This window comes from Myodes glareolus, chromosome 5 (genome assembly GCF_982192425.1).
Source record: "Myodes glareolus chromosome 5, mMyoGla1.1, whole genome shotgun sequence".
Classification (NCBI taxonomy): Eukaryota; Metazoa; Chordata; class Mammalia; order Rodentia; family Cricetidae; genus Myodes; species Myodes glareolus.
The window spans coordinates 16,691,020-16,704,154 of record NC_142030.1 but is presented as its reverse complement, the minus strand read 5'-3'; the positions used below and the strand labels follow the sequence as shown (position 1 = coordinate 16,704,154).

General features: G+C 47.6%; 1 protein-coding gene across 1 annotated transcript in view; it reads left to right on the top strand.

The window, feature by feature from the left end:
• Kif26b (kinesin family member 26B) overlaps nt 1-13,135 on the top strand; it is a 424,022-nt gene that overhangs the window by 142,158 nt on the left and 268,729 nt on the right. Inside the window, exon 3 of the mRNA XM_087906092.1 lies at nt 12,587-13,120. Coding sequence (XP_087762218.1) covers nt 12,587-13,120 — 534 coding nt within the window. The remainder of the gene's footprint in view (nt 1-12,586; nt 13,121-13,135) is intronic.

Sequence of the window (13,135 nt, the reverse complement as noted above, 5' to 3'; positions counted from 1 at the left end):
AATAAACAAGGGATGAATGACGCTGTTGGATGAAGAGACAAATGAGCGAATAAACTGGATAGCGACTAGATCTCCCTCGCAAAGCTCCACCCACGTTTGTATCGGAAAACTCTGAATTGTAAAAAACTGTGGTCCATTTTAGGACCATGGCCACATGCGGGATGTCACCGCTAAGCTTTTTCTTTCTTCTTATTGATGGGTAATGTGGACAGGCCAAATCAGGCTCACACCAAGATTCTCAAATGGTATTGATAAATCCATAATCAAAAGTCAAAAAAAGCAAAACCTAATGAAGAATGTCTTCTCCAGTATTGTTCTCCTACTCTTATTTCCCCCTTACAGCTCCCTAGAAAATACTCAGGGCTGAGCTTTTATGATCAAGATTTTTCGCTAGACCACACAAATCACTTTATAAACATTTTACAGGCCCCTTCTTCAAGGTCACACCGGATGCGTGATAGAGGCAGGTATGGGAGAGCAACAGATTTTTTTCCTGTTTGAAAATCTTAACTTACAGCCAAACCTGTTTTCTAAAGATCATTATGGAAAAGAGGAAGGAAGGTCACTGAATCCACTGTGACTTGGTCCTGCAAACTTGACTGGCCTAATACAGGCGTGAAGAAATGGCAGCTGCCAGACCTTCGGGAAAGCTGGAATCAGGTGGGCTCCCTTGCTTTGATGGGAGGCACCTATCATTCAACCCGGAAACTCACTGATTTTGTTATGTCCAGTCCATGGAGGAGGGGTCTGCTAGTCTGAATGGGACCTCTGGGATGGGGGTGGGGAGAACGACAGTCTCCGATTGCAGCCATCCAGGAGTGGGAAGCAGGGATTGCTAGTTTTCGCATTCACTACTCAGTTGTTCATTAACACAGTACTTGGGCCAGAGAGAGTCTTTGCCATTTCCATGGGTCTGAGACATTAGAGTCCTTGACATGGCTATGTCCATGCCAGCAATACACATTCACTCAGGACGTCATCTCCTCCCTACAGAAGGTAAGGGGTGGGTGGTTCCCAGCATTATGTATTCCTTCCTCCCCAAATAAGTAAGCAAGCGTTTGGTGAAGGACTAAATTGGAGCATCATAAGTAGGTCTAGAAGTTGTTGGTTTGAGTATAGACATCCTGTGCCAGATTTTGGTGGGCGGTCTAATCGCTACTCCAGGGTGTGCTGAACCATTTCTAATGTGTCCAGGATTGAAATAAGAAGGTGCAATCAGGGGGCTGGAGAGATGGCTCAGAGGTTAAGAGCACTGATTGCTCTTCCAGAGATCCTGAGTTCAATTCCCAGCAACCACATGGTGGCTCATGGCCATCTGTAATGAGATCTGGTGCCCTCTTCTGGCCTTCAAACAGACAGACAGAACATTGTATACATAATAAATAAATAAATCTTTTAAAAAAAAAAAGGAAGAAGGTGCAATCAGGGCAGGGGACATGAATCCATGGGTAAGGTGCTTGCCATGCGAGCATCTGGAATTGAGTTCAGATTTCCATGTAAAAGCTGGAGACAATAGCACAGTCTGTAATTGCTGCCCCTGGGAGGCAGAGACGGGAAGATCTCTGGAGCTCACTGGCCAAAGAAATGAGCATTAGGTTCAGTGAGACACTTTCTCAAAATACAAGGTAGAAAGTGCTTTGAGAAAGATGCCACTGGTCCCCACATGCCCATGACACTTGAACACATAAACATAAACTGTGTATCACTCACGTGCACACGCACACACAAACACACATACACACACACACACAAACACACAAATATATAGCTTTTCTCCGACCTCTGAAGGTCTCCTTCAACCTTGGACATTTAGGTCAAAGTTTTTGTGACTTCCCTCACCAAATAAACCAAAGTCAGTGCAGGCCTGGTAAATGGTCTGAGCTACGTAAATGTGGTTTTTTGAAAGAACAAAGAAACCCTTGGTCTCTTCTGTAATTGCACCAAATTACATCTTCAGATGACTCTGTCTTCTCGTGGCGCTGGTTTTCCTTCTCCAGAAGGGAAACTGCACAGTTTACCATGATGTGAAGCCTGACTAGAGATTTGACATGATTTTATAGACAAAGCCACCTCAGTTGTCCCCATTTGCAACCCCAGATGTAAATGACAGCCTCCAGAAGCAGCCCTTGAAGCCATTCACCAAATCCACATTTTCAAGTGACCAAGAACCTGGGCCACAAATCCTTTTTCCATTGCATGCTTGCTTAGAAATAGCTGGTGACTCTCTGAGCCGTGCCACTGCTGCCAGGAAGGGTGATGTTTATGATGCTCGTTAGGGGAAGGATGGAGACTGGCACAAGTGGTCCAGGATGGGACCCCCGCCAGCATGTGCTGTTTTTAAGTTGCGTGAGGGATGTCACACACCTTCCAAGCTCAGCTCCACTGTCAGCTTCAGCTGGAGTGGAGCATTAAGGGGACAAGCCATTTAGAGTTTCATGTTGATGACGAAGGGAAACCAGGGAAGGGAAGAGCTGGCTGTTGGTCTGGGTGTAAAATACCAGCCTCCTTCACCATGCAAGGGACCTTTCTCCATTGAGAGTCATGGGGGAGGGGTCCTGTGAGAGAGTAAAGGTTAGCATTTCTGCCATGACATAGGGTTATTGGGGGTTGATAACTATTTATTAAAGAGTAGGGAGAGGGCACAACCTCTGCTATGGAAGATGCTTAGCAGCATCTTCGCCTCAGCCACTAGCTGTCACTACTCCCTCCAAGTTGTGACGGAAAACTAAACACACCAACTGAATAGTTTTTTAAGTGTGTCCTGGAGGTCAGAATTGGCAGTGTCTGAGCACCACTGGCAGCCAGAGGGAACTGAGTGAGGGAGCCTTGTATCTCGTAGCCCTATCTTAGCCATTGGACTGGACCTCCAGAGCACTCGTCATAGCTGGAACATTCCTGGTAAAGAGTGGCCACCTAGCACTGCCTTTCTCACAGGAGACACCGTCACTGAGTAGGACAGGGGTTTCTCATCTACTCTGTTCAGGCCACAGTTAAGGTCACACACGTGAAGCAATGTGGCAGGAATCCCTTCTCTTCTTATTTCTGTGTTCCCTTTCCTCTGTGACCTCCTGGAGGGCTCATTAGCTCATGGGCTCCAGAGCCCCCTCTTCCAAGATGCCACCACATGCCCGTGGGCATCTAAGGGAGGACAGAGCTGCTACTTAGGGTCTCACAGGGGAGCAAGGTAAAGTGGCATCTTGACACAGAGGGGGCTAAAAAGATGTGGGGGCAGACAAGCCCTCCTGTCCTGTCAGGACACTGAAATGTCTTGACCTGGTCACCATCTTGAGAACAGACTCCAGGAGGCAAGAATGAAGGTTATCCTCGAGATGAAACATCACGACACGCTTTCTGCCTCCTGGGTATTTGCAGTGATTCTGACGATAGAACACGCACCTCCCTCATAAGGAAGTGTTTGCTGAGTCCCATGACTTGGAATAGACTGACGCTGAGCCCTAGCATGAGTAAGATATGTGTGTGTGTGTGTGTGTGTGTGTGTGTGTGGTTTTGCTTAATGGATATGTAAGTGAGCCATAGTAAGTGGCACACATTTAAAATGTACACTTTGGTACATTTGGACAGAAGGGCACAAACCCACCAAGCCATCTCCAGTGACAATAATAGCAAACCCTTTACCCTCCTGAAGTGTCCCGTGGTCTCAAGAGCAGATAAGAACTGTTACCAGAATAGACACCCCAGTAGAGACACAGAGACAGGGTGTGGGGGGAGAGGATTTCAAGGACTTCTGTGGAACATAGGGGAACCCATGCTGGCCCTGCAAGAAGATCCCTGAGCAACCAGGGCAGGTTCTGACAGTCAGCCTGAGCAGTTAGGTGAGGCCTGAGCAGTTGTGAGCACTGGGCCACAAGCATCCGAACTTGGGAAACTGTTGAACCACTCAGATTTGCTTTGGGAGATGCTCAGAACAGAACTTTTCAGCCTCTTAGTCTTTAAAGGTCCCATAACTAAAATTTAAGACTTTCACATTTTGTAATAAATCTAGGAAAACACAGCTGAGCACAGTGACTCAGTGTTCCATACATATAAAATCAATTAAAGGGGGCTTCATAGCTAGTTAACAGATTCTAAACAGCCCTCTCCAGCTAGAGCTCCTCCCAGAACGAGTATGCTCCATTCCTGCACCTGGTGGTGACCTGCAGCCTGCTCAGCCGCATGCTTGTGGTGTTCGTGGACGTCAGTAATTGGAAAGCAATCTTAGTATGCCACATTAGAAACCTGATTATTCCTGTCTTTGCAAAGTTCAGTGTTCAGGTTTGTACCGTGACTGTGAACTTGTAGGTATGGAGGCCATTTGGTAATGTGGCAGGAGTATGCTTTCTCCTCGGAAGCTCTGAACCTAGCTGTGACTCGAAGATGTTTTCAGAGGGAAATGTGTAAACGGGGAAGCAAGAGTCTCGGGTGTGAAAAGCACGAACTCAGTTCTTGTGGATAAAGTAAGCGGTAAGGTAATTGCCAGCATTATCGCCACCCCTGCCGCTGCCACCGCCCCATCTGAAGTGTGACGCCTACCCCAGGTTCTGTGTTCCATAACGAGAGTAACCACCGTGGAAAGACTACTGTGGCTGACCTAACACTAGTAATAACGACTGTCACTTATTAGCAAGTCAAGGACTGCGCTAAAATGTTACGTACACATCACATTGTATCCTTACCAAACAGAATAGGTATGATCATAAGTTCCCGTTTCTCTATTGAGGGGATTAAAGTATGGTTAGGTTTTAAAAAAGCAATGGTTCCTGGTTATGGATACTGAGTGGTAGAGCCAGGGCCTGAGCCTCTCAGACTCCACCAAGAATTTTGGAAGGAACCTGTGGAACTGTCCACCGTGGCTACCTGAAAGGCTGTGACCTTGACAGATCCCCTGTGATCGATCCTGATGAGAAATACCGCACCTAGCTTTTGACTAATTCATGAACTTTTACAACCATATTTGAGGGCCTGGGAGATGGCTCAGCCGCTTGCTGCACAAGCATGAGGACTGGAGTTTGTACCCACGGCAGCTATGTGAATGATGGCAGTGGGATACCCTGCCTGTATCCCAAGGCTTGCAAGGCGGAGATCAGTGGATCAAGCTGGCTACAGACAGATGAACTGGGAGTTCCAGGGTCTATGGGAGACCATGCTCTGCCTCAATATATACTATAAAGGGTGAACAAGGAAGAGAACCACCATCCACCTCTACTTACATGCACACATATGCATCTGAACACTCTCCATCTGTGCCCATGCATGTGTGACCACCCACAGACTTATACCACAGACATACATGCAGTAATGATAACAAGAAAGCAAAAATAAAGTTCTCCCCTTTTTTAAAGTAGGAAGGTTTTTTTTTGTTATTATTACTGAAGTTTAGGTACGATTTATTCAATCTCTTACATGTCACGCTTTTGAATTATTTTTGTTTGGTCCATGTAAGTCTATAATCTGGGTGGTATTTCCCACGTAACCATTGACAGAATCAAGGCTCAAGGCAGCTTTGCCCGTGTCATCTGGCTTCCAGGATCCAGGAGAGAGCATCCTCACATCCTGCATCTTCATCTTCTGCACTCTGCTGGTTACCTCATATTGTTGACAGGACTGCTCTATTTGCTCATTTGACTTTGTAAATGTGTGTTCCTCATCCCCGTCTCTGGGATATCCAAGAGCATGGTGCTGGCACTGGCTCCATCCTAGCAACACGAGAGGCACGTGATGTTCCCTAGTGAGAGGCAGAGGATGCGCATGTCTGTCTGTCTGAGCAGAAAACTTTCATCTACAGCACCTTTTCATGTCCCATTAGCTGCTTGCCACCCGCCCTCGGTACTGCTAAGCTCAGAAGCCAAGAACACTTGCTTAAAGCTTCTCTGCAGTGGTCCAGAGCAGAATCACACAGGCTGGGCGCAATCATGACATCTCAGCCTAATTTAGTTTCTTATGTAAAACAACTCTGGTCTGACATTTAACATCTCTCCCTGCGGTGGGTTTTTCTCTCCCTCTGTCTCTCTGACCTCATTACCTAGCTTTGCCTTTATGCTTTTACTTTCTTTTCTTTTTCTTTCTCGCTCACCAGGATTCACATTCACGTGCACACCAACGTGTGATCTTCATTACTGGGGAAGTGCTACTGGCTCACAGGACAGACTTACAATGCTGACAAACCCTGGGTCCAGGAAAGGCAGCCAGACGTTTCTATAGATGTTGTGCGCTAATGAAGTAGAGCTGTGAGCAGACTCTCTCACACAGGCAGCAGGCTCTCTCACACAGGCATCTCACTGTGGAGAATGTGTCCCCTGCCAGTCAGAGGGACCCGCTCAGGGACTAACTTCAGTTCACACATTGCATCAGTGAGGATGGCAGAGCCCTTGAGGCTGATCCCCTTCCTGCAAAGAGCAGAAGCGCATCATGACTTTGTCCAACACTCTAATTTGTTTCCTGGCTCCTCTCCAGAAGTAGGCACAGCCATTGTCTGTGGTCTGGGAATTCCACGAACAGCCAGAATAAAGGATACTAACTTCAGCTTTCCCCGCTAGTTCTTGCTCAGTAGATTCACCATGCTAGGAAGGTGAAGGACCATGCTAGGAAGGTGAAGGAGAGTCTGGGAGATGTCCTTTTTAGATCTCACGAGGACTCTGCTTTCAAATGTCCACCATCAAACCCCTGAGAGAAATGACATGGAAACTCAGGAAACGAGAAAGATCATAAAAACCAGAATTTTCTTGGGGAAGAAGTGCTTGGTGGTGGGGTGGGGAGTCCCCCACCAGTGTTTAAAATGTTCTTGCTTATAAGGCCGAGTACGGAATGGCCACATTCTTGAAGTAGAAACCTCACTTCTCTGAGAGACACTTGTGTTCAAATAGTTGGGCTCCAATGGGAATAAGCAGTGATTACTGGGTCTACTCTACCTAAAGTTTGCTACCTATTGATTTTATAATCTTAAATTTTGCAATTTGCCTTCAGAAGATTCATTAATAAGGACACCTGCTTTAGGGAGCAGAGTGGCCATAAAGAACACCCAGGGAGAAAGGACACTCAGCAGGAAAGGTGACAGGGTGGGAATGCCAACCCTAGGTGGGGGAGGGGGGAGTCTCCAGGGTGTGAAGGTAAATCCCCTTGATCTGAGATGCTTCCTGCCGTGCAAAATAAAACATTTTATTCTCAGGGCCCCATCTTCTAGCCAGGCCTGAGGGGCAGTTGTTTATGGACGGAGAAACTTTAGGAACAAAGTGGAAGGAAACGGCCTTTGAAAAGCAGCTTACCTCTTGTGCAGCCCATCACCAGAGACCTCTAGAATAATAAACCTGGAGCAAACATCACCAGGAATTTGTACAACACATGCTGGATGCTGACTCCAGCTGTTGCCTTCATTACAGACCCAGAGGCTTTGGAGGAACACACGCGAAGCACTCTTCTGGCTAAAACAATGCACAAAACCATCCTGCCCTCAACAATGGCATTAGTGTTGATTGCTAAGCAACCCACCCCCTCGGAGGCTGAAACACGGAGCCGAAAGCAACCAGGAGCATCCGTAAACAGCACTGTTTGCCTGGCCAGTGTTTTCTTGCCTGGGCCCTGCAGATTCCACAGCCCTCGTTACCAGTCCCTCCTCCTTCATTGAGAGTCTGCCACCACCTGCTTGCTAGGGGGGCCATCCTCAGTGAACCATGAATGGAATATTACCCTAGAATTTCTCAGCTGTACAGATGATTAGGGAATAATGGTTTTAGTTCATCCTATGTAATTGTTATCGTCTTAGAAATGTAGGGAAAAGATGAAAACATTGGTTGTGGGAGAGAATCTATTCTGATATTAAGATTCAGTCGAAGGAGACCACATGAGGCTCTTTAGCTAGTCCCAGCGGTTATGACTGGGAAGCTGCCTGAGCCTGAGATTCCAAAGCTTCTGTTCAGTGTCCCTTCAGCCAGCTGGCTCTCACCTGATAGGCAAACACCTGAGACAACCAACTTAAACTGAGGAAAAGTCTATCTGGTCTCATGGTCACAGATTTCAGTCCATAGGCAGGTGGACAACTGCTTTGAGCTGGCTGGTGAGAGTATCCTATGGCAATGTGGGGGGAGCCTGTGTCAGGGTAAAACTGATCACTTCCCCACCAGGAAGTAAAAGAGGTGGGAAGGGGCCTGCAGTTCCTTTCAAAGGCCTGCTCAAATTTCCCAAAGACCTCATTAAGTTTCCATCTCTTAAGGGTGTAGTAGCACTATGGAGGCCAAAGCCTTTGTTCATGAGGCTTTGGGGGAACACTTAAGATGCATATTGGCAGGGATTCATTTATAAAAAAGCAAATGAGCGATGGGCATAGAATGCATCTGCTCCTTAATCTCTATCATTCATTCATTTCATGAGGATTTCTTGTGAGAGTCCTGTGTAATAGGCATTGTGGTAAACATTTAAGGACTTAAAAGCCAAAAAAAAATTTTTTCTCTTACACAGCTGAGGGTCTGGTGGAGAAATAATTATGCAAATAACAATAACATAGACCTCAGAAGTGAAGTTTGAAAAGGAAGAGACGGTGCCATCATGTATTTTATCACAGCCATTGCAGGCATAGAAGGAGGTCAAGGCTAAGGGTAGGAGACCGTGTGAAGTGGGAGATGCTAAATTCATTGGCTGTGGGCATCAGAGGGTAGGTTAACCTGGCCCTGGTCGTGGAAGCAACAGCAGGAAGAGGAGGTGTGGGCTAGAGGCCTTCTAGGAATTTCCATTTTGCGAGTTTGGTGATTGGATGTGAATGTAAAGCAGACAGAGATGATTCTAGATTTCCAGCCTGGGCCCTTCGAAAGCTAATTGTATTATTTGCTTAGGTAGTGACTACTGGAATGGAAGAAGGTTTAGGAGCAAATGAATTTAGTTTGGAGCTGTCAGTTTGAAGGGTGGTTTTGAAGGGGTAGGAGTCTCTCAGATGTGTGACCCAGTCAGGGAATCAGACTGAGAGAAGAGCCCTGTGGGCTGTGGCAGGAGACCTACTTTTCCTGAAATACTCTTAGGACAGTGCCAAAGCAATGATGGCACCAGAAAGCCACATTAAGGGGTTTTCTTTTTTCTTTTGTAGCCATTACTAATTGTGACAGATTAGATGCATGAATATTTACTTCTCCACCCCCTTCCTTCTGGGGGCTGCTACCAGGTACTCATACATCTTCTCAAGTTCCCCTTCACGTGAGAGAGAAGACAGAACTAATTTTGTGTGTGGTTTATGCTGCAACAATTTGTCTGTTTCCTGAGGACACAGGGTGGGTCAGAAGCAGACAATGCAAATATCTCAAGGCAGATGCCAGACTGGGTGCCTGCGTCTCTTTCTCTGGGTCTGCTGATGCAGGAGTTCCTCCTACGCACATCTTCTGGGTCCTGCAGTCCTCTCTGTGCCCATGTCAGGGATGCCCAGCCTGTGCTGTCTGCTGTCTCCAAACGCTTCCTGCCATTTCCTTCCACTCTCCTTGGGTACCGAATCCCCTCTGTCTTAGCACATACAGAAAACCGTGTCTGTTGACCATTCCTCTTGGTAGTCAACAATCAAACTAAAATATTTATAATGTGTAGAAAAGCCCTAGAAAGACATTTTGGTCCCCATAGATGTCTCTCTTCACTTATTGAAACCTCAGGGTGGTATGAGGTATTACAGGGCTTTTGCACCAAGGACTGCTTACGTGAAGGAACATCTCCTACCTATCATCCGGCAAACCATTCCTCATTCAACAATTGTCTTAGCCTTCCTCTGCTGGAGATAACTGACAACTTCTAGGCTGCCTGAGCCAACGTACTGGAAATAGACCCAACTATGTCATTGTGGGTTTGTTGGGTCTCTCAGGGCTGGTGTTGGTTGTGTGTGGGAAGGAGTGGTAAGGAGTTAGAGCCCTCAAAGATGGCTGGTGGACCAAAGAGCCACGGAGCTTCACGGTGTGTCTGTGTTGATAGATCCTGGAGTCATTTCAGATCAGACTAAAGGGGCAGCAGGAGGGTGTGGCATTTGACAATCTAGGAGCCAGGAAGACCTTCTGGATATGAGCTCACATAGGACAGGAGTTATTCCCAGCTCCCCAGCGTGGTGTGAAGCTAATATATTAATTTGTTAAATGTTGGAAATTGAGCTATGACAACAACAGGCTGAATAAAGAAGGGATTATTTTGGGGAGGGGGATAAAAATCTAAGAGAAGGGTGAAAGGTTCTCAGAACCAGGGGTAGCTCATGAGCTCTGTAGAGCAGGTGTGTCTCTATGTAAATCGAATCCAGAAACTAAGCCACGCACTCCAAATCCAAAATATCAGGAAGTGTGTGCACACTTTCTCCTGTAGCCACTGTGGTCTTTCTTCCTGACATTTGAGATAACAAAGGTAATATTTTAGACAGGGTCTTATGTAACCCAGCATGGCCTGGAGATCACTCTATAGCTGAGCATGACCTTGAACTTCTGATCCTCCTACACCTGTACTTCCTGAATTCTGGAACAGAAGGCTTGCATGACCACATCAAGTTTATATGGTGCCCTGGATCAAACCCATGACTTTGGGCATGATAGTCAAGCACTCTACCAACTGAGTCAGGGTCCCATCACTGCAAACACATTTTAAACAGGCAATTAAATCAAGGCCTCTTGAAACCCAAGACATTAGTGGTGGCTTGAAGTCGTCTGTGGTTGGTTATGGATGTTCTTTGACTCTTGAAATGGAAAATCATGGACAAGTCAAGATGTCTGTGGGAACTCCAAAGTTTTCATCCTTTTGGATCTGCTTGTTTGGTAAACTGAGGCAACCGTCTGCTCTAGAATGCCCCTCCCCCCTCAGCAGTTCGTTCAGGTCTCACACGCTCTTGAGCTATGACTGACTGTCTGGACAAAGCAGCTGCCTCTTAGGAGGATGCCACAAGTGACTCTCATCTGGTTTGCACGGCTTCTCCAGGTGGAACCTGATCATCTCAACCTCTTATTGCTCCAGCCACTTTATAGGTTGCCTTGGGTTTCCGCCTCTAGTGCCTTCCTTGCTGCTGCTCTGTGAAAAGGCCTCTTGATTTATTAATCAATTAATCAGTGTATGCTGAGGAACTGCTCAGGGTAGTTAAACAGGGAAAACAAAATACTGGGGCCCATCACCCAGACAGATTGTGGTTAGGAACCAGCCTCCCACTGACGGTCTTCCTGCCCACCCTGGCTCCCCTGCGTTACCATCCCTGCACGCCGCTCAGTCCAGATGGATCTCTGCTCCATAAAAGCTGACAGCGCTTTTTTGAAGAGCATATTTTTTTTGGGGGGGGGTGTCCTAGAGGAGACAAGCTTCATCTGTTACTCACAATAACTGTTGAATTTTGCAAATTCTGCTAGGCCCAAAATACGCCTAGGTGGTTCTGCTCATACGTGCATGGACACGTATCCTATCCTGCTTTCCCCACAAATAAAGTCATGGATCTGGAAGGATATTAAGCAAGGACAGGGCACAGTGAGGAGAGGTTCAGTGCAATGGGTAAGATATCTAAGGTCATGCAGAACTCCAGGGACACAAGGAACAGAAGTGGGAAATGTTTGGGCACCCATTCACATGCCCGGAGCTATTTCTTTCCATAGTCCTGTTTCTGTGGAAGCTAAAGCAAAGTGAAGGAGAGCTAGCATCTTCATCACCCCCACTTGTCTTTTAGAGATGACCTTGGGGCATAAGCTATGGGATTGGGGGTTAAGAAATGGGCCTCACTACGTAGCCCAGGCTAGCCTGGAACTTCTAGCAACCCTTCTCAGCTCCCCTAGTGGTGGCAGGAGGCAGGTGCAGGTGTGACCCACTACACCTGGGTGAAGAGTTTTTTTTTTTTGATTTTTTTTTATGATTTATTTATCTTTTATTTTATGTGCATTGGTGTGAAGGTGTCAGGTCCCCTGGAATTGGATTTCAGACAGTTGTGAGCTGCCATGTGGGTGCTGGGAATTGAACCCGGGTCCTCTGGAAGAGCAGTCAGTGCTCTTAACCGCTGAGCTATTTCTCCAGCCCCGGGTGAAGAGTTTTTTGTGGTGGTTTTAGGTAAAGCCTGTGGAGGATATGGGGGAGCAGGTACAGAGGACAGCTCCTCATGGGGGCCAGTGAGGGATCCGAGGTGCCGGCAGAGGAGCATTGGCTGCTGGAACAGCCGGATCCTCCATCTAGAATCTACTTGGTTAGTGTTCTTCCCGATGGCACTGACTTGGCACACATGACGCTGAAGCCGAAGTTTAACAGGATAGACGCTCTGTTCCCAGTCACAAGTGGCACCTCTGTCCCTTGCCAGCTTTCTGCCACCCAGAATGGGGCACTCACCCCCACCATGCTGGGCTAGGGAGGGAGCAGGTTGTCCAGAATTCTTTGGTGGACACAGGAGAGTCTAAAATGCCCTCCTTTGACTGAGCAGCAGGGGTGCTTAGAGGTTGTGTTTTGTTTGGTATCTTTTAGATTTTCAGCCCTTATGCACGTGTCCACATTTGGGGCTCCTCCTGGCCAGGGTTCTTCCTGGTGGACGCTGCTCAAGCAGTCGAATCCTTGGGCTGTAGACATTTAAACTGGACTCCCCAGCATTGAGTGACGCCCTGTTCCTTTCTTCTGTTTGTGTGTCCTCCAGGACCCTGCGTTCGCTGCTGTGGTTCACGACAAACTCCAGGTCCCTAACGCCATCAGGAAGTCATGGAATGACCGAGACAACCGCTGTGACATTTGTGCCACACACCTGAACCAGCTAAAGCAGGAAGCCATCCAAATGGTGCTCGCCTTGGAGCAGGCAGCTGGCAGCGAGCACTATGATGCCTCTCCGGGCTCACCCCCTCCGATCTCCAGCATTCCTGCACTGGTGGGGTCCCGGCACATGGGTGGGCTCCAGCAACCCAGGGAGTGGGCCTTTGTGCCCGCCCCCTACGCCACCTCTACTTACACAGGCCTCGTCAACAAGCACAGCGGTAAACCCAACAGCCTTGGGGTCAGCAACGGCGCGGAAAAGAAGAGTGGATCCCCAACTCACCAGGCCAAAGTTAGCCTCCAGATGGCCACCAGCCCCAACAATGGGAACATCCTTAACTCAGTGGCCATTCAGGCTCACCAGTATCTGGATGGCACCTGGTCCCTTTCAAGAACCAATGGGGTTACCCTGTACCCCTACCAGGTAAGCACCTCTACA